Genomic DNA, 18,461 nt, shown 5'->3' on the forward strand with positions numbered 1-18,461 from the left:
TGGGAGGAGGTGAAGGAACAGAGAGCGGTGGTGTCCTGATGGATATGAATGCTGTGCCTGCCTGCTGGGCTGTGGGCACAGCTTAGAACCACGGAGGCTGCCACCTGCACAGCAGGGGCACGCAAAAGCACAGTTGTCCAGATGACACACCGGCACACACACACACACACACAGGCACACACACACACACACACGCACACAAACCACTCTCAGCATAAATATCCTTTCATTTGACAAAAGAGACACCACAGCAGAGAAATCCACAAAAGTTGTGGCGCTGCATGTGTATGCACACCAAAGCATGAAAGAAAAAACATCCTTACATTTGATCAACAGATGACCTCTTCAAAGAATAAAATAAAATAATGAATATAATGTAAAACTGCTGGCTCTAGGATTTCAGATAAAAACTCTTCAGATAAATGCGTGGTGGGTATCAGAAGATTTGACACGGGACTTCAAATGTATTCAGATCCAAACGGTCTATCAAAGGGTCTTCTCAATAACAACAGAGTTTTCAAAGAGTGTGAGTTAGTCTGTGTGAAGTGAGGGCAGGGAACAGATACATGGATAGCTGAGACAGATAGATGGACAGACGGACGGATGCAACTTTGTGTTTTGCTGATCTCCAGTAGTAGTAGTAGTCAGTGTGTGTGTGTGTGTGTGTGTGTGTGTGTGTGTGTGTGTGTGTGTGTGTGTGTGTGTGTGTGTGTGTGTGTGTGTGTGTGTGTGTGTGTGTGTGTGTGTGTGTGTAATGTAGGCCAGTATCCCAGGGCTGATTTGGCTGGGGTGAAAACAGTTGTAGCCGACAGATTTGCCTCCATCTAGCCTGAGGTATCTCAGTCAGCGATCTGTCTCTTCTATTCTCTATCCAGCACTGCAAGATGGATTATCAAGGCTGCATCAACTAAAATCAAGGGAAATAATGTAATACTCTAAGTTGACTGTGTTGGCCTGTATTTAACCTTCTAATGTTGTGAAATAGCCCAATTAGTACATCGAGGAATAATTGCCACAATCTTGTAATTTGCTTAGAGTGTAATATAATTAGGCAATGATCGATTTAGATTGATGAATCATAAAAAGCCACAAAAATCTCAGAGGTCAACAATCTCATTGTAAGGGTATGGTGCATAGTTTTATACCTGCTTACTTGCAAAGAAATAAAGAATTGGATGAAATAAGAAAATAAAGGATTGTGAATTGTTTTGATCAAAAAATTATAGAAAACTGAAGTAGTGACTGACTATACTAGTATTTACTAGTATATACAGAATACATATATAGTATATATGGTTTGAATAATGATATACTACACTCAAATCTACCTCTGTCTTCATCAAGAAATACACACTCTCTCATCTTGTACTGTATTCATTTAGTAACTGTTAACTGTTTTCAATTTATAGCTTCAGAGTCATTTCAAAGAGGATGTTATGGTACAACTCCACAACAGTACAGAGTCAGTGGAATGTACGACATCAGGAAGGACCGGGACACAAGGAGAGCTGAACATCCTGGAGTACAGACAGCAGCAGGAACATGTCTTTCTTCTCCGGGCAATACAGAGAAGTAGAAGAAAATTAGTGCAGGGATAGAAAGAGAGAGAGAGAAGGCAAGAGTTAGAGAGAGAACGAGAGCAGTATTGAGATAGATTGAGAGAAAGAGATATAGACGGAGAAGGCAAGAGCGAGATAGACGGAGTATGAGGACAATGAAGAGATAGAGTGAGAGTTAGAGATAGATAGAAATTAAAATAGAGAGAGAGAGAGCGAGCAAGCGAGCGAGAGACAGAACTCCCGACAGCGAGAAGTGAAGAACACTGCAAGGTCTCATCACCAGGCCAACGGGCCCACCACTGTCAACATCATGACACTCCGTTGTGCCTTGACACACACACACACACACACACATACACACGCACACACATGGCTGGCCGGCGGCCCTCCCAGCTGCCCTATCCGTAACTGTCTGATTAGTTGTGCTAAGCAGCCCCTCCCCTGCCAACCACAGTACCATCTGCTACCAAACAACATGGCTGCCTACCAGACACACACGTGCGCACACGCGCGCACACACACACACACACGTGCACGCACCACACGTGCCCTTCTACCTGGCGCTGTCCCGCTGCTGTTACATAAAGACACACACATCAAACTTCAGGGCACACGCGTAGCCCAGAGGCAGCAACACTTAACAGTGGCACAAAGGCGTGCGTGCGATTACAATCTAATGACAAACAGCCACAACCGGGCACAATGTGATGCAGACACACACACACACACACACACACACACACACACACACACACACACACACACACATACATAATGAATGCACACAGTTGCAGATTGTGCTAGATGGTGTGTGTGTGTGTATGTGTGTGTGTGTGCGTATTTGAGTGAGGTGACAGCAGTGTTGTGCCAAACCCAGGTAGATGCACGCTTGTGTGTGTGTCTGTGTCAGCTGGCAGCACTCTGAAGTTCATTATGCCCCCCGCCCCCCCCCCACACACACACACACACACACACCCCACCTCCCCTGTGTTACCGCGGCCTGTGCGGCACCTCGGCCCTTTTATTCCGGGCCGTGATTGGACAAGGGCCTCCCGTCGAGTTGGTTTGCAGCAGTTTTGTCGCGCCCAGATTTCGCTCACCGCACAAAGCCAGCCTCTGGCGGGTCGCGGCATCTGCTACCTCCACTTCCTCATTTACACGTCTCCGCCCATGCCCACGCGCACACACACACACACACGGGTAGACACACACACATACACACACACACACACACACACACACACACACTAACACACACATGAATTTAGTTCTCCGCCTTCCCAGATTCAAAGATGGCAAACTATCGCTGCGAAGAGGGGAGGCAGAGGCTTGACGTGTTTAATAGAGTAAATAGATGAGCTTGTGTGAGGAGTCACAGTGGTGAGCCTGGAGTTTTGCAAGGACTTTCTCTCATTGCTGTTGTGTCATCCCCACACATGAAGACTATTAGTGGTCATGTAGTGGAACAGAACATGTATCGTCTGAACTCAAAGGATGATGACTTAAGACACTTCCGCACAATGGGGTGTGAAATGTGTGATTCAGTTGTGTTGGGCAGACAGCGATGTGGTGTTGCTTCATATGGTTGGTTTGAAGGCCTTCATCAACACGGCATATCGTGTTGTGATTGCTGATGGTTCGATCATCTTCCAAATGACCAAGGCCATGGCGGTGAACTTACATTCTCCCACATCATCCGTTCCTCATAGATATGCAAAGTATCTACTCACAGCTGATTCCCACAGCGCTTAGCTTAGCACCCAAAAACATTTTAAAGGGGACATATCATACCACCTGGTGTGAGTGTGATTAGCCATTGCAAGCCGTTTTCAAAATGTGCAGCATTGTGACATCACAGGTGGGCGTGTCCATCTAGATGTGTGACGGAAAGATGGACACGCCAACCTGTGATGTCACAATGCTGCCAGTTTCAAACCTGCTTGTAATGGCTAATCACACTCACACCTGATGGTATCAGATGTCCCCTTTAAAGGAAAACAAAAAACAAAGAAACAGAAACATCCAAAAGGAGGGAGGAGGGAGTCCATTGGGGAGTAGGTGGGTTTAAAAGGATTTCTGAGTTAGGTTGGACTGGGTCCTGGCTTGGGGGCGGGCAGTGGGTAGACCGCTTCAGAGGTGGGGGGGCCGCCTGCGCGGCAGGCCCGATCGCCCCAGGTCCGGTAAGAAGTCCTGTTGGTCTGGGGGAGGGAGGAGTCTGCACAGCACAGATCTGGGGAGGGTCTGTGTCTGGAGGAGGTCAGAGTGGTTGGAAGGGTCTGTTATTATGTAGGAGATGAGCAGTGTGTTGAAATGAATCCTGTCTATATCCTGTATGAGGGTTTTGAGGGCCGGGCTGATGTGGTCTCTCTGTAAGCAGGCAGGGAGCAGAGGTCTTGGGCTTATTGAAGGGTAGTGAGGGTTTTGTTGGTTGAACCCAACATGATGCTGTTGCAGTATTCTAGCTTTGATATAACCAATGTGTGGATGAGATTGTCGGTAGCAGAGAAGGACAGAGAGGGTCAGAGACCGGCTTTTGAAGGTGGAGGATGGGAGTTTGAGTGATCTGGTTAACATTGAGGAAGAATGAGAGGAGGGGGGGATCAAGGATGGGGGCTAGATTTCAGACCTGGGCAGAGGAGTTGACAGTGCAGCCCTCGAAGGTGCGAAAGAAGTCCTGCATTTGGGCCAATAAGAAGGAATTCAGATTTGTTGCATTGGAGTTGTGAAATGTTTCGTCATCCATATTTTGATGTCTGTGATGCGGGTTAGCTAGGCCGAGTGTGTAGCCGCGGGGAAGGTTTCGGTTGAGAGGTATCAGCGGTGTCGATCATAACAGCAGTGGAACAGGACGCCGGGGCGGCAGGGGATATGACCGGAGGGGCAGCATGTATTGAGGACAAGCAGCGAACCCTTGGGCATGCCGTGAGATGGGATTTAGGGGGGGGGGGGGCGAATTGCATGCAGATGTTGACTGAAATCTGTTATTTTCCGTTGAAGAGGTATGACGCGAACGAAGAGATGAGGTGAGGGGTGGCAGAGCGTTGCGGTGGATGAGCATATCGCATATTTTTGTAATTGTTCTTGGTTGAGGGTAATGGGGGGGGGGGGGGGGCAGAAGAGGCCAGTCGAAATGGAGGAGTCAAACGCTTGGATGATGGGGGGTGGGAGAGAACAGGCAAGAGGGGGGGACAGGGTCTGAGGCCCAGGACGAGGAAATGCTGCAGGTATAGAGGATAGGTCAGCAGTGACAGAGCCTTCAATAGGAGGTGAAGTGGAGGTTTAGATTTCTAAGTTGGTCGGGTGATGCCAATCGGTGGTGTATGTCCATATGATGACTAAAATAATGATCAAAATAAAGTGATTTCCTTTGTTTATTCAAATAAGAATTAAGATGCAGCCTCATGAAGACGGTGGCTCGGTTGCTAACCTCAGATTACACAACCCTGCGTGGTCCAAAGCCCGACACACATGAACCCACACGCACACACACTGTCTGCCGTGTGAGGAATTTGTGAAGTTATGCTGGGCAGTTTTTCACGGGGGGCTCGAGGGATCTCTGATCACGACAGAGGGAGAGAAAAAGGGGGATGAAGGGAGAAAGGAAGAGAGAGGGAGAAAAAAATAGACAGGAACAAACAAACAAAACAAATGTGGTAAAGCCCTCTGCTAGGCTGGGGCCCAGGACTGTGCACGGATGTGTGTGCGCAAATGTGTGTGTGTTTCTGTGAGTATGAATGTGTGTATGTGTTTATGTGTGCGCCTGTGTGTGTGTGTGTGTGTGTGTGTGTGTGTGTGTGTGTGTGTGTGTGTGTGTGTGTGTGTGTGTGTGTGTGTGTGTGTGTGTGTGTGTGTGTGTGTGAACAGAGTGCCGAGGATTAGGATGAATCCTGAGCTGTCCAACTCACAGCTGGCTGATGATCCTGTTGAACACCAGCCGCCATGGGAGCCCCAGGGCTCCTGCATGCACGTGTGTGTGTGTGTGTGTGTGTGTGTGTGTGTGTGTGTGTGTGTGTGTGTGTGTGTGGTTTCAACTCCCAATTCAAAAAAAAAGTTAATATATCTATTATAGGATGCATGCGATGCATGTGTCTGAATACAGTTATTATATTATGATATAGTGAAGTTGTACAAAATTAGGTGTAAGTTTGTGTGCTTCTGTTATCAGAAATCAAACCATGGTCATGGTTTAAAGGCCGATCTGATAATTGAAGTCCCCCTAACTGGAGAGAGAGAGAGAGAGAGAGAGAGAGAGAGAGAGAGAGAGAGAGAGAGAGAGAGAGAGAGAGAGAGAGAGAGAGAGAGTTTGACTAAGGGAATCAAAGAGCTGCCTGAGAAAGCTTGTCCTACAACTGCCTCCCAGCTACATACACCAACACACGCACGCACACACAGACACACAGATGCCACTGTAGATACAAAGATTGGTGCAGGGGATGAACAGCAGGAACAGAGAGGCATGCATCTCATTGAACTACATAACCCCAGAAGGTCCACAGATGGACACAGTGAGCAAGAGAGAGAACAAGAGAAACACAGAGAGACAGAGAGAGACAAACCAAAGATCAACATTGGGCTTCGTCCTGTGTGTCCTGATTCAGGTACATTTCAGAAAAGTTATTGATATTTCCATTGGGAATTTGAGCTCTTAACATGTTTTGTAGAAAATGAGGGCCTGAATTCAATACAATGTATGTTGATAATACAAATGTCATAATTTTAGATGCTGCTACACCAACTGCGTGCACCCAAAGCAGTGTCTCACCTTGTTGACATTTTCATAAGACGCTGTCTGCGAGTGTGAGAGATGGCTGATACAGAGGCAGTTGTCATAAAAAACAGATATTCATCAAGAGCATTTCCCTCACTCACTGCCAAACGTATCGCTATGGATTTTCTAAGAGATTACGCTCAAATTACAGCTCTTAATTCTTGCCTCCAGCACTGGCTCTTCATTAAACCAATCAAGAGCCAGTAACCACAATTGCAACAGGTTGAGCTACCTACCACTCCTGACTGAGGGGGGCGCCAGAGGACTCTCTCCCACATACCAAATTTACACCAGCTAGGCTAGTTTGATCAACACACAGAACGTACTGACCAGAAACCAGCTAGACTATAGGAGCCTACACACAGAACGTACTGACCAGAAACCAGCTAGACTATAGGAGCCTACACACAGAACGTACTGATCAGAGGCCAGTGACCAGCTAGACTAGAGGAGACTACAATTCTAGATTTAATTCTACAAATTAGAGCATACATCATTTCGATCCTGTTCATGCAAAATAATTGATGCAAAAGACAATGAGCTCATAAATCGATCAAAACTTACAGAAATAGAAGTACACCTTCTTCCATTTTAAACATCTAGTCCACAAAAAAGAAGAATAATGATGCAAATGATAATAGGGAATTATTAGTAGGTAGAATAAAGCACAGTTTGGTGTGGATGGAGGGGCAGTTGAACCGTATTGATGGGGCTTTTGGGATTTTGGGTGTATAAGTATAATGAAAGTATGTACGTTTTAAAACAAATACAGCTCATACAAATAACAAACAAATGAATTTTGCGGCCCTAACTATGTGACACATAAGCAGCATCTTACGTTGATTAACACTGCCACATTAACACTGCCAGGGTTATAAACTTAAAGGCAGAAACCAACAATGTGCAGTAGACAATCGGATTGCAGTGTGTATGTGGGTGCAAGTTTGCATAGCTTATCACTGTATTTGATGCTGGCTTTCCCACACTGGTTCTATTTACATTTCCCACGAGTTACTCTGTCTCTAAGTGCTGCCTTCCCATCCATCCACTTCAGCAGCAGACCAATGGTAGCGCACGGAGGGTATGTAACGACAGGTGATTCTTCTGTGCTTCTTTATTGCGTTTTAAACTTGTAGAATCAGAAAATATAGATTTTATTCTGTGATGTTTGAATTTTGTTTCTCAAAATTGAAACCAGTATTTCCAGCTGTTTGACTCAGCTGGAGATGCTGACCATATTAACTCAGAATAGAGATATATCTATGTGTAGCCATTGAAAGCTCTGCTGTTCAGTGGTAATGGACCAAATTGAATTTGATTGCCTGTACGCTAAGCCAAGTCGACAGCTGTCAAACATCGATGAACATGAAGGCAGATTATACTATGAACTCTCTGATCAAAACACACACACACAAATGCACACACCGCACACACACACACAAACTCCTTCATAGTGGAAAAAATGGTTTACATCACTACAACAGGTCAAAGGCATCATGTTGGCTCATCAATAAGCATGTCACTCCACAGCTGGTTGGAACACACACACACACACAGACACACACACACACACACACACACACACACACACACTCCACCTCACAGTGCACGCGGCAGTGCGCCATGCCACCGATGTGTTATAGCTGGCCGGCTGACAGACAAACGCACTTAAACACAGATCAGAGCCGGGAGCACCGGTGGACACACACACACACACACAAAAACACAAAGTGTGCACTGCACACGCACACATCCGGGCAGACACCACCGCACGCTTCTCTCCCGCCGCCTCGGGCACGGCGGGGCCCCGCCACCACATCTGTGCCCATCTCAGACACCTCGACAGAGGGCTGCGGGGGTGAGAGAGGGCCCCGGGCGTCTGGCAGGGGCCGCGCTGCCCCGGCACTGGCAGCCAGCGAGGGAACATCAGCCAGCGGAGGGAGGGAGGGAGGGAGGGGCGGGTGGGAAGAAAGATGGGAGGAATAAAAGGGGGGGGGGGGGGGGGGGGGGGAGAGAGCAGCCAGAGAGGAATAAAGGACAGTTGATAAAACGGGCATAAGAGGAAAGAGGCCTGAAAGAACAAAGATGAGAAGAGGTCAATGGAGAGGACCAGAGAGCCATGGATGACAGACTGCAGGTTAGCGTGAGCGGGTGAATCAGAAGACAGAGGGAGAGCGAGGGATGAGTGGAAGGAGAGAGGCCGGTAGTTCCCGCGGCGACGGCGGGTACAGGGCACAGGCAGGTGGCGTCCAGGCCAGGCTGTCCAGCGACCGCCGGCCTGCACCGTCACAGTGTGTGTGTTCGGCAAAGTGTGTGTGTGTGTGTGTGTGTGTGTGTGTGATTTGGTGTGCTCTCGCCAAGGACAGAAGATGGAAACCTGCCGCCATTTTGGCTCTGCTGGAGCTGTTGCTGGACTGGGTACTGTCCTGATGGTACAGAGCACGGTGCGTTTGTGTGTGTGTGTGTCTGTGTGTGTGTGTGTGTGTGTGTGTGTGTGTGTGTGTCTGAATATGTCTGTTTGTGTGTGTGTGTGTGTTCTGAATAATGTCGTGCCGTGGCTAACAGGATTAGAGGTGACCTGGTGAGGTCCAGTCGGTACCACGACCATGGCCCAACAGCGTTTGTTAGTGCGAGTGTGCACGTGTGTGGCTATTATAATAGGATTAGCCATTACCTGGAGCGGTACAGTTGGTATGCTGGTCTGAACTGGGCTGGAATGGGCTATGCTGGGGGTGGACAGAGGGGAAACGTGTGCGTGTGCGTGTGTGTGTGTGTGTGTGTGTGTGTGTGTGTGTGTGTGTGTGTGTGTGTGTGTGTGTGTGTGTGTGTGTGTGTGTGTGTGTGTGTGTGTGGTGGCACGTATAATAGGATTAGGTACTACCTGGTGAGGTGCAGTTGGCGCTGGGCATTTGCCAGCTGTTCTGCCAGGCTCAAGGCTTCGGTCTGCCATTGGCTCCCGTCCTTTTGGACCGCCTCCAAGCGATGTTGACAGCCAACCAGCACAGAGCTCAGCTTCTCCACTTCCTGTCCCACAGAGAGAGAGCAGGGGGGGAGGCGAGGTGAGAAAGTCTTACACAACAAGGCCCCGTATGCCCTTTTAAACAAACACACACCCTAAAATGGCTTCAGCCACTAAAACCATGACCAGGTCACAGGAAATGAATGTAAATCGATCCCACAGCAACATAGATGACATAACATATTCATGACATAAAGCAGTGCCTTTACCTTCATTATTTGTTTATAAACTGCATGTAATACACAATAATTTAGCAAATTAAAACTTTACGTTCAAACACTCAACTGGTTAAATCCCAAACTTTTATTTTATAATTAAATAACGCGTCCGCCTCTCAAGTTCTGATTGTCCGAAGTAGAAATGTCGAGCGTTTTGACACTGCCGGACATCGCTGAGCCACCTGTGAGGAGCGCTCCGTCTGTCTGGATGTCTTGGTGGCCAGCTCTCTCAGCTCTCTCTCCGTCTCCTTCCTCTTCATCACGGCCTGGCTCAGCTGGTACCGCAGGTCCACACACATCTGAGAGGGAGTCATAGGGGCCTGGTTTAGATGGACCCATTCAGACACTGACCAATGTGTACTTCACAACCTAACAGGTTGGTTGTGAAAAGGGCTGCCAGATCTTCAGAGGAGAACAAGCAATGTTGGCTATCAAAGAAAGCCATACATTGTTGATGCTTTAATTCAGATTATCTCCTTAGTTATTAAACCTGGACAACAATCCTTAAAAACAAATAATTTAATGATTAAAAAGTATAATTTATGTTAATAATGTTGAAACACCAACATAACCTGGTTATTTTGGTCTACTAGTCTCTACAAGTAGAAAATCAGACTTGAATTTAGGCAGGCTTTTGATGCCACCTAGTGGTGTACAAAAAGAGCAGTGGTACGATCCTGATCTTGTCCTTAAATCGAAGATTTTACCTCTTTCCCTCCAATATTAGTCTACAATGAAAGGAAATTGTTTTTATTTTTCTAAATGATTAATTGAGAGAGCCGCACATGAAGACACATTGAAGCATATTATGTTACAAAACTTAAATAAAACATTGTGATCGCTACCTTAACTCAGTGAAGTGTGTAGAATTATAGGTATTCACATTATAGAATATCTATTCAAACCAAACATAATTTAATATTGTAATTTCTTCTTTCAAAAAACCATTGAGTACCGTGGTGCTCTCTTGTTCCTGATTTGTCAGTTTTCGGAGGGTGTCTTCAAGCTGATTGGTCAGTGAAGTTCTCTCTCTGTTTGCTCGATCAAGTTGTCCCTCCAGTTCAGCTACATGCTGGGAAAGATTTGACACCTGACACACATGCACACACACACACACACACACACACACAAACAACACACACACAACACACCTCATGACTAACTCCCTCAATTAACAAACAACCTCACTAAAACAAACACAGGTCTGCGAACACACCTGCTTTTAACGGTTACTTGACTATTACTGCCGATTAGAGATGGGCGATATGGTCTAAAATCCATATTGCGATATACATTGCAGCCTCTTGCAATAAAGATATATATCACGATATAAAATCCTAAAATAACCGTTTCAGAACAGGTTACATAGACCCTAAGGAAAGCCAAACTGCTTAATGTATTTAAAAAATAAAGAGAAATATAGTATGTCATTTCGAGAACATTTATTGTGAAACACTGTAATCATACAACATAATGTTGCAGATAAATAAAATTAGTATTGGGTTTCTTTCCTTTAGTGCAAACCATTCTAAAAGGCACTACACTTAGTTTAAGTCCTTGGTTCTTAAATGCCACCCAAGATGCAGAGAACAGGAAAAACGGGTGTCTTTCTAGATAAGGAACGGACACTGTACTGACAATGAGGGATGGGCATGATTAATTGATGATCGATCATTGATTGTTACGATTTTTGTCGATTACGTGATATTTTTAACCATCAAAAGGAGGTTGACCCAGCCGGAGAGGTGGTCTCGGAGACGTTGCTCAACATGGAGCAAAGAGGAGACGGAACGTCTTTTGGATATTTGTGTCCGATATCCAAAAGACATTCCGTCTCCTCTTTGCTCCATGTTGAGCCACCACCCGACGGTCCGACAAAAGCAAGTAAAAAGTATGCTGGAAAACATAACTTAAAAATGCCGATGCATTTAACACATTCCGAGTCAGGATGAGGGAGAAGGAGTTGGACCAGTCCGCAGATCAATGTATATCACGCTGGATATCCATGATTGTTTACTTTCACCGGTGCAACCCCCCCCCCCCCCCCCCCCCCTTTTTTTCTTTAACGCTTTACAACGCCCCACACCTTTTTGTCCAATGATTTAACGTTCTTTGCACACATGCAGGTTTGTTGACGAATTCTGGCACTGTTGCGAAAAGGAATTGCACCAAACCAAAAATTAAACATTGTATTTTGCGTCACCAACATGCATTATCGCGATAGAGCTATCTTTAGGCCATTTTTTATGGTTTATATCGTATATCGTTTATATCGCACATTACTACTGCCGATGACATAATCCAGGACTCATCCAAGCCAATCAAAACTGGCAATGGTTGTCCCTGCGCTATCGGCCTGAGTGATCTGGCCCCCCGTTACAAAGGAGGAGGTGGAGCTTACCATTTGCCCCCGCTCCTCCTTCTCCTTGCGGGCCTCTCCGCGGGCCTCATCCCTGGCCTCCGCCAGCCTCTCCTGCAGGCCCTGCGCCTCCCTCTCCAGCCGCTCCCTCTGCCGACCCAGCTCCCTGGACAGCTGCTCACACTGCAGCTCCACCTGCACACACACACACACACACACACAGCATCACATCAGAGATCACTAGGTGGCAGCATATGTCCTCAGTTCTTATTAGGTGTGATGTTTGTGTTCAGGCTACCAGAGGTCCTGGGGACACATGTGTATAGAAAGATATGAGGACAAGGACCTTTTAGTTTATTTTCTGCGTGTGCGTGCGTGCGTGTGTGCGTGCGTGTGTGTTCCTTACCTGGGCCTTATGCAGGTTGGCCTCCTCTGCCATCTCCACGGCCTGTTTCACCTTCAGACAAGCGGACCACTCCCTCTGCTGGGCCTCTTCCTGACTGGCCCGCACGGCCCGCAGCGCCACCAGCACCTCGTCACGCTCCCTGAAGACACACACCCAGAATCAGGTTGTGTTTTTAACCACGGAGAATGGGAACAACGCATTGTGTTCCCTATATAACACCTCTAATTGTGTAACTTCTGCCTTTGGTTAAATGTTTTACCATGTCAAGTTCTACTTGACACTCAAGTTTCACTAAAGAGGGCTAACCACATTACTTTTTAAGCATTATGGATCAAATTCAAACAAATTAATAATAATTAAAATCAAATCAATAAAATTGTTTGTGCTAAGGCTTCCGTTAATACGAAAAAGGCCTCACTTTTTCGTATTAACGGAAAAGTGAGGCCTACAGACTCACTTTTCCGTTAATACTCATGAATATAGCATATGAAACGTCTTAATAAAAAATTAAATAAAACTGAAGATATGAAAATGTATCGCAAACGCTGACGTTGGCAGTAGTGCGTTTTCAAAATATCCACGTTTAAATATGCAATTCACTGTGCATTGCATGTGTGTGTAGGGGGGGGGGGGGTCCCCTCTGACTGACTTGGTGAGTCTTTCGATGGCCTGCACGTGCACGTTGGTGTGGGTCTCCGCCATGACGGCCTCATGTTGGGCACACTTGAGACACAGGCCCCCGACGCGAGGGGCCCCGGCGCTCAGCCTGGCGGCCTGCGCCTCCTCCCACCCCCTCCGACTCACCACCAGCTCCCTCCTGGGCGCCCCGGCAACAAGAGGGCCGGGATCAGGGGAGAGATGAGGTAACAGCATGAGATGGACTGATGACTGATTTACTTTATTGACTTCCCTTATTCCTACATGGATTAATAAAGTACATTGCGTCTTGATTTCATGTGATGAGGTCGTTTAGCGGAGGCTTTCATCCAAAGCGGCGTACAGTGCATTCAGAGAGGGGTCAGTTAGCAGCGGGTAAGGGTTAGGAACGGATGCCTACAGGTAGACTGATGGCACTAAGTTTGCTAATTGACGCTAAATGAGTCTTTGTGATTGTATCACCAAGTCTGAGTGGGCAGGCATGACATTCCAACTATGAATAATAATGGCAGTTCAATGGAGGCTCAAAATACTCCCACTGTGCCAAGCATGTGTTCAATTACTGATGATTGTCTTAATATTGTATATGCTAATGTACATGATTAATATGTTTAGATACAAATACATTACCAGCTATGCACAAGGTTTTTCTCAAGGAGTATCTTGAATAAGATAATGTTTAATCAAATTTATGATGCAATGCACAAAGCGACCCTATTTTGGGGCTAGTGAAGTGTAGCTTAATAGCTAGTGAAACTTAGCTTTGGGGCAATGATTTACTGACCTTAGAGAGGTGACCTGATCCTCCAATGTTTCAGTCTGGGCCTGGTGCAGTGCCTTCAGCTGCTCCTAAACCATCAGCATGTAACAAACCCACACACACGCACGCACACACACACACACGCACACACACACGCACACACACACACACACACACACACACACACACACACACACACACACACACATTTACTCTGAGACATTGAAACCTACTATGGTCTGTGAGGAGCTGGGCACTGATAGGAGTTTCAAGATGACTAACAGAGGAATCGTTATGTCACCTCACCAGTTCATTCTTCCATGTTTGGTCATCAATTCCCTGAAGCGTCCTGTTGTCTGGTGTTGATCCTGTATGACCTCTGATCCCTGGAGATTCATTGTGCTGAAAAACAAGGAAGCAATCAAAGCAGGGTGATGATACTGTCACTAAAGATGCATAAATGTACATTATTCGGTAGATCACTCCATCATGATAATCACTGGAAGATCAGAGGCACCAACGGCGCTGTCCATTTTCAGCCTCTCAACTCTCACTCACACACACGCACACGCACACACACACACACACACAGTACCTTTGACTCCAGCGCTGTCTTGTCCATCAGTGTTTTATTCAGACTGGATTGCAGCTTCTCATTCTCCACCACAACCACCCGCACCCGCTGCTTAACCCCCTGGACCTCCTCCTGAACACACACACACACACACACACACACACACACACACACACAAACACACACACACACACACACACACACACCTTAGATCCCCAGGCCACCAAGGAACAGGGTGCATCACTGAGTACCGACCATTGACACACACATAAAGACAAACATTCCTGATCAATACACACAGTTGCCAAAACCCACCTTGCAGAATTTGACCTCAGCCTCCAGATGCTGGATGTACTCTGATTGGTTGTAAATGATTGGGACTAAATCCTGAATGGCAGTCATCCCTGAGCCACCCTCCCCCTGTGGGAGCTGTCGTCAGGACACATATGGAGGACACAAAACAAGCTGATATACAGGTAGTAGACATGGGGAGAACGGGGACTTATGGGAAATCTTATTTGACAAAGACCTTTGAAGAAAGCATGTCTTTGAGTAGAGGCAGGAAGATGCTTTACTTTAAGCTGGGTATGGGAACGATTGTTACCTTGGAGGGAGAGTATCTCTGCGATGTAGAAAGAGGAGGAGATGTTTCCTTTTGCTGCTTCATTAGGAAGGTCCTCAACTGGTTGACTAGGGGTCACACAACCACACACACACAAAATTCCTATTTTGAACCCATACACCAAAAAGTGTGTCAATAGGTGAACTAGTAGTACTAGAAAATTATGTGATAAATACGTGATATACCCAGTACATCTTTGCAGTGATTGTACAATGATCAGCTCATGGATGGATGAAAGGCTATTACCAGAAGTCACCATTCACCTGCTTCGCTCTGGGATCTTTTGCTCCACGAAGCATCATCCTTTCCCCCCGATGCACTGCGGGGTCCACTGCTTGACCCTGCGATGCTTGCATCCACCCCTTCCGATTCCTCCTCCTCCCCGGGCTTTTGCTGTGACAGAGCACTGCTCAACTGCTGGATACTGCGATTAGCCCGTTCTGAAAAAACACCAAGAAATCATTATCATGCATGTTGAGGGCATCTGTTTTCATATCCACATGCTCTGATGCATCGATCAGCAGATCAGAAAGCCAACAACAGGTGGTTTGAGTTACTGGTTGTATGGCGGAAAGCGCTTTCTGGCTTCGTTCTCATGCAACTTTTTATTTTACCAGACATTGCCACCTGGTTTGGGGTTCCAGTAAAATTATCAGTTATTGCAATGATAAGATATGAGAATAGAGATATGAGCAGTGCGATATGAGCGTTATCCCCAGACGTTGTTCCTGAATTTAGTTCGTTACATTGTACCTCTAAGCTTTTTCTGGTAATCGGAAAGCTCGTCTTCCTCATCAGAACCCAATGGTTTCATTGTGTGATTTAACAGATATGCAATATACAGTCAACGATGTCGTTTCCATCAACAACTTTTGAAGAGCCAATATTGTCAACGGTCCAAGGATAATATCCTCGATTCTTAAACCTTGTTGGCGGAAAGCGGTGCTTGCCATCGCTGGAGAACTTGTCTTATCACTGCACCGAACTGCCGAGCCGAAACTTGCAGATAAACCAAGCGCTTCTCCGAGTCACCCATCTTTACTTCCGTAAACACAAGGGTGCTCAGCGAACACGGGAATTGTAGTTCTTTGTATTCGCCTTGTAGTTCTATGTTTAAAGGAGCTGCGTTTCTTCTGCCACAGTGTGGTCAATAGTGTTTACAGCATGCATCCAGCTTGCATGTTAAATTAATCATACACATATCATTAAGGTGTATGTCTCATGATGTAGGCTTATAAAACATAATAATAATACACATAAGAGAGAGAGTGTCCGTGTGTGTGTGTGTGTGTGTGTGTGTGTGTGCGTGTGTGTGTGTGTGTGTGTGTGTGTGTGTGTGTGTGTGTGTGTGTGTGTACTGATAAATAAGTTGTTTGAATGTGTGCAGTATGTAGCAACAAATGATTAAAGTGAAATTATGAGATTCTGCATGTGAGCATACTGGGGGGAAGCATGCGTGCGAATGGCGCTGTGTGTGCGGTAGTGTGTGTGTGTGTGGGGGGGGGGGGGGGGCGTGGGGTATCTCTGTGACAGTACAATACTACAATTTGCCTACAGCATTAACAAATTGCACAATCTTGTTATTTTCCAAAGCTGCCAGTTGTTTTATTGTCGTGCACCACTGATACCATCGTGGTTAGGGCCATGCTAACTAAGCTGCACTCACATGAGAGCTCTGCCAGTTTTGCAACATTTTAGTTGAACATGTAAATGTATTCTATGCAGAAGATACCAAATCAACATCAGTCATATTTCTGTCTACTGAATTCACATATTTTTAGTGTGCTTTGTTTTTATAAAAAATAATTACAGACAAGTAACGTATACTATAACATAGATGTTTTTTCCTTCTGTATATTTTTTATCTAAAATAGTTTAATTCACAATCTGAAATAAATTAGCTCGTAGTTTAAAGACATATATCTAGTCAATGCTGATCGATATCCTATACATTATAGTAATATAAAATGCTGGCCATTACAGACCTCTCTCTATACGTACAATAATATCACCTTCGACGGTCCTAAAATATTTCCCACCCACAACACCAAGCAGCTAGCCGAGGTACAGCTGCGTTTGTGGCAGTAACTTTATCTGATTGGCCGAAAGCGTTTTCTGTCAAGGCATGGCTCTAAATCAACTGCTTACAGCAAAATAAAGGCAAGAGTCTTGAGAAAGGGGCAGGCAAGGTGGACATGTAGGACCAGGCTAAAGCAATACTGGTGTTGAAGGGGTAATTCATAAATGGTTTCAGTTTGGGAGGATAACGCTTTGAGATGAATCATTTTGTTTCTGAGGGGGCCAAGGAAATTATAAAACATTTATTGAGTCATACATTTGAACATTGTGTCCTCTTGATTCAGTTTCGTTCTGACATGTGTAGAGTGAATAACAAAACAGAGATTAATCTATCTGAAACTGGAATGGTTACCTCTTAACTCGTTACTTTTTGTTTTGAGTACTGTATGTAGGCCTGTTTTGGTAACCTATTAAAACAATCAAACACACACACACACACACTGATAGCACTTTATTCTGACACACATCAGACAAGGCTTGATTTATGAAATAACCAACACTTTAATTGTACCTTTATGGTGCTGGCCCTGCTATAAATTGTGCCTGCTGAAATAAAAAATTCCCATTAAGACCAGATAACAATGCCTCCTTATACCAGATTCGTAATATAATCACATGGTAATGCCCCCCCCCCCCCCCCCCCCCCCCCCCTAAACCTAAAAGGGAGTATTTGAAGCCTAAAAGGGAGTATTTGAAGGCTGGGGTATTTCCAGGAAACCACAGAGTAACCTATCAATGTGACTGTGGTGTAAGCTGCAGCCTGTGCACCCACACACACCTCTGCCTTTACTATACATAACCATCTGAAGCCCCATCTCTCTCCGAACTCCCCCTCCCACCGCATCATCCGACACTTCCTCACTCCAATCTGTTTGTGTGTGTGAGAGAGCCTGAGTGAGTTTGCCTCCATGCACTAAGCATAATGGGGTTTTTTTTTAACCGAGTGCACGATTGCACAACTCCGTTTAGGAAGCATCAAAAAACAGAGATGCATCTCATATTTTGTTGATAATTTGGTTACAAATAATTTGTATTGACATATATTAGACCCTTATAACCTAAATTGAATGGGTAACTTAACTAAGACACCTCAACATTCACACTGAGCTTCTGTTATGTTATCTGAACTTCTTGCACACACATGCAAGCTTTGTGCTTCGTACATGGATGTATTCCCTTGCATCGGCCGGTTGTAGATTTGCACTGGGCTGGTAGTTGGCAACACAACTTAGAGTAAAGATGTTTTTGGAGTGCAATGATAGAATCTCACAAGAGACATTAACACCCTGTCTTATCCTAGCTCTCGCTGCTCTGACTCACAGATTTGAAATGCCTGTTGTACAAGCACATTTCATCTCACACACACACACACGCACACAAGCATCACACGCACACACACACACACGCACACACACACACTCACGCACACACACGCACACA

At 45.8% G+C, this 18,461-nt stretch overlaps 1 protein-coding gene across 1 annotated transcript in view; it reads right to left on the reverse strand.

Annotated features, from left to right (window-relative positions):
- The window catches only part of sdccag8 (SHH signaling and ciliogenesis regulator sdccag8), a 49,143-nt gene extending 33,315 nt beyond the window's left edge, over window positions 1–15,828 (reverse strand). The window contains exons 1-13 of the mRNA XM_079728737.1: window positions 15,696–15,828; window positions 15,206–15,382; window positions 14,925–15,010; window positions 14,636–14,749; window positions 14,342–14,452; window positions 14,053–14,148; window positions 13,771–13,835; window positions 12,979–13,146; window positions 12,330–12,468; window positions 11,966–12,118; window positions 10,520–10,654; window positions 9,747–9,863; window positions 9,209–9,351 (exon numbers count right to left, since the gene is read on the reverse strand). Of these exons, the coding sequence (XP_079584863.1) occupies window positions 9,209–9,351; window positions 9,747–9,863; window positions 10,520–10,654; window positions 11,966–12,118; window positions 12,330–12,468; window positions 12,979–13,146; window positions 13,771–13,835; window positions 14,053–14,148; window positions 14,342–14,452; window positions 14,636–14,749; window positions 14,925–15,010; window positions 15,206–15,382; window positions 15,696–15,756 (1,565 nt within the window). The 5' untranslated portion in view covers window positions 15,757–15,828. The remainder of the gene's footprint in view (window positions 1–9,208; window positions 9,352–9,746; window positions 9,864–10,519; window positions 10,655–11,965; window positions 12,119–12,329; window positions 12,469–12,978; window positions 13,147–13,770; window positions 13,836–14,052; window positions 14,149–14,341; window positions 14,453–14,635; window positions 14,750–14,924; window positions 15,011–15,205; window positions 15,383–15,695) is intronic.
- Window positions 15,829–18,461: the final 2,633 nt, after the last annotated feature.

This window comes from Pollachius pollachius (genome assembly GCF_949987615.1).
Source record: "Pollachius pollachius genome assembly, chromosome: 2".
Lineage (NCBI taxonomy): Eukaryota > Metazoa > Chordata > Actinopteri > Gadiformes > Gadidae > Pollachius > Pollachius pollachius.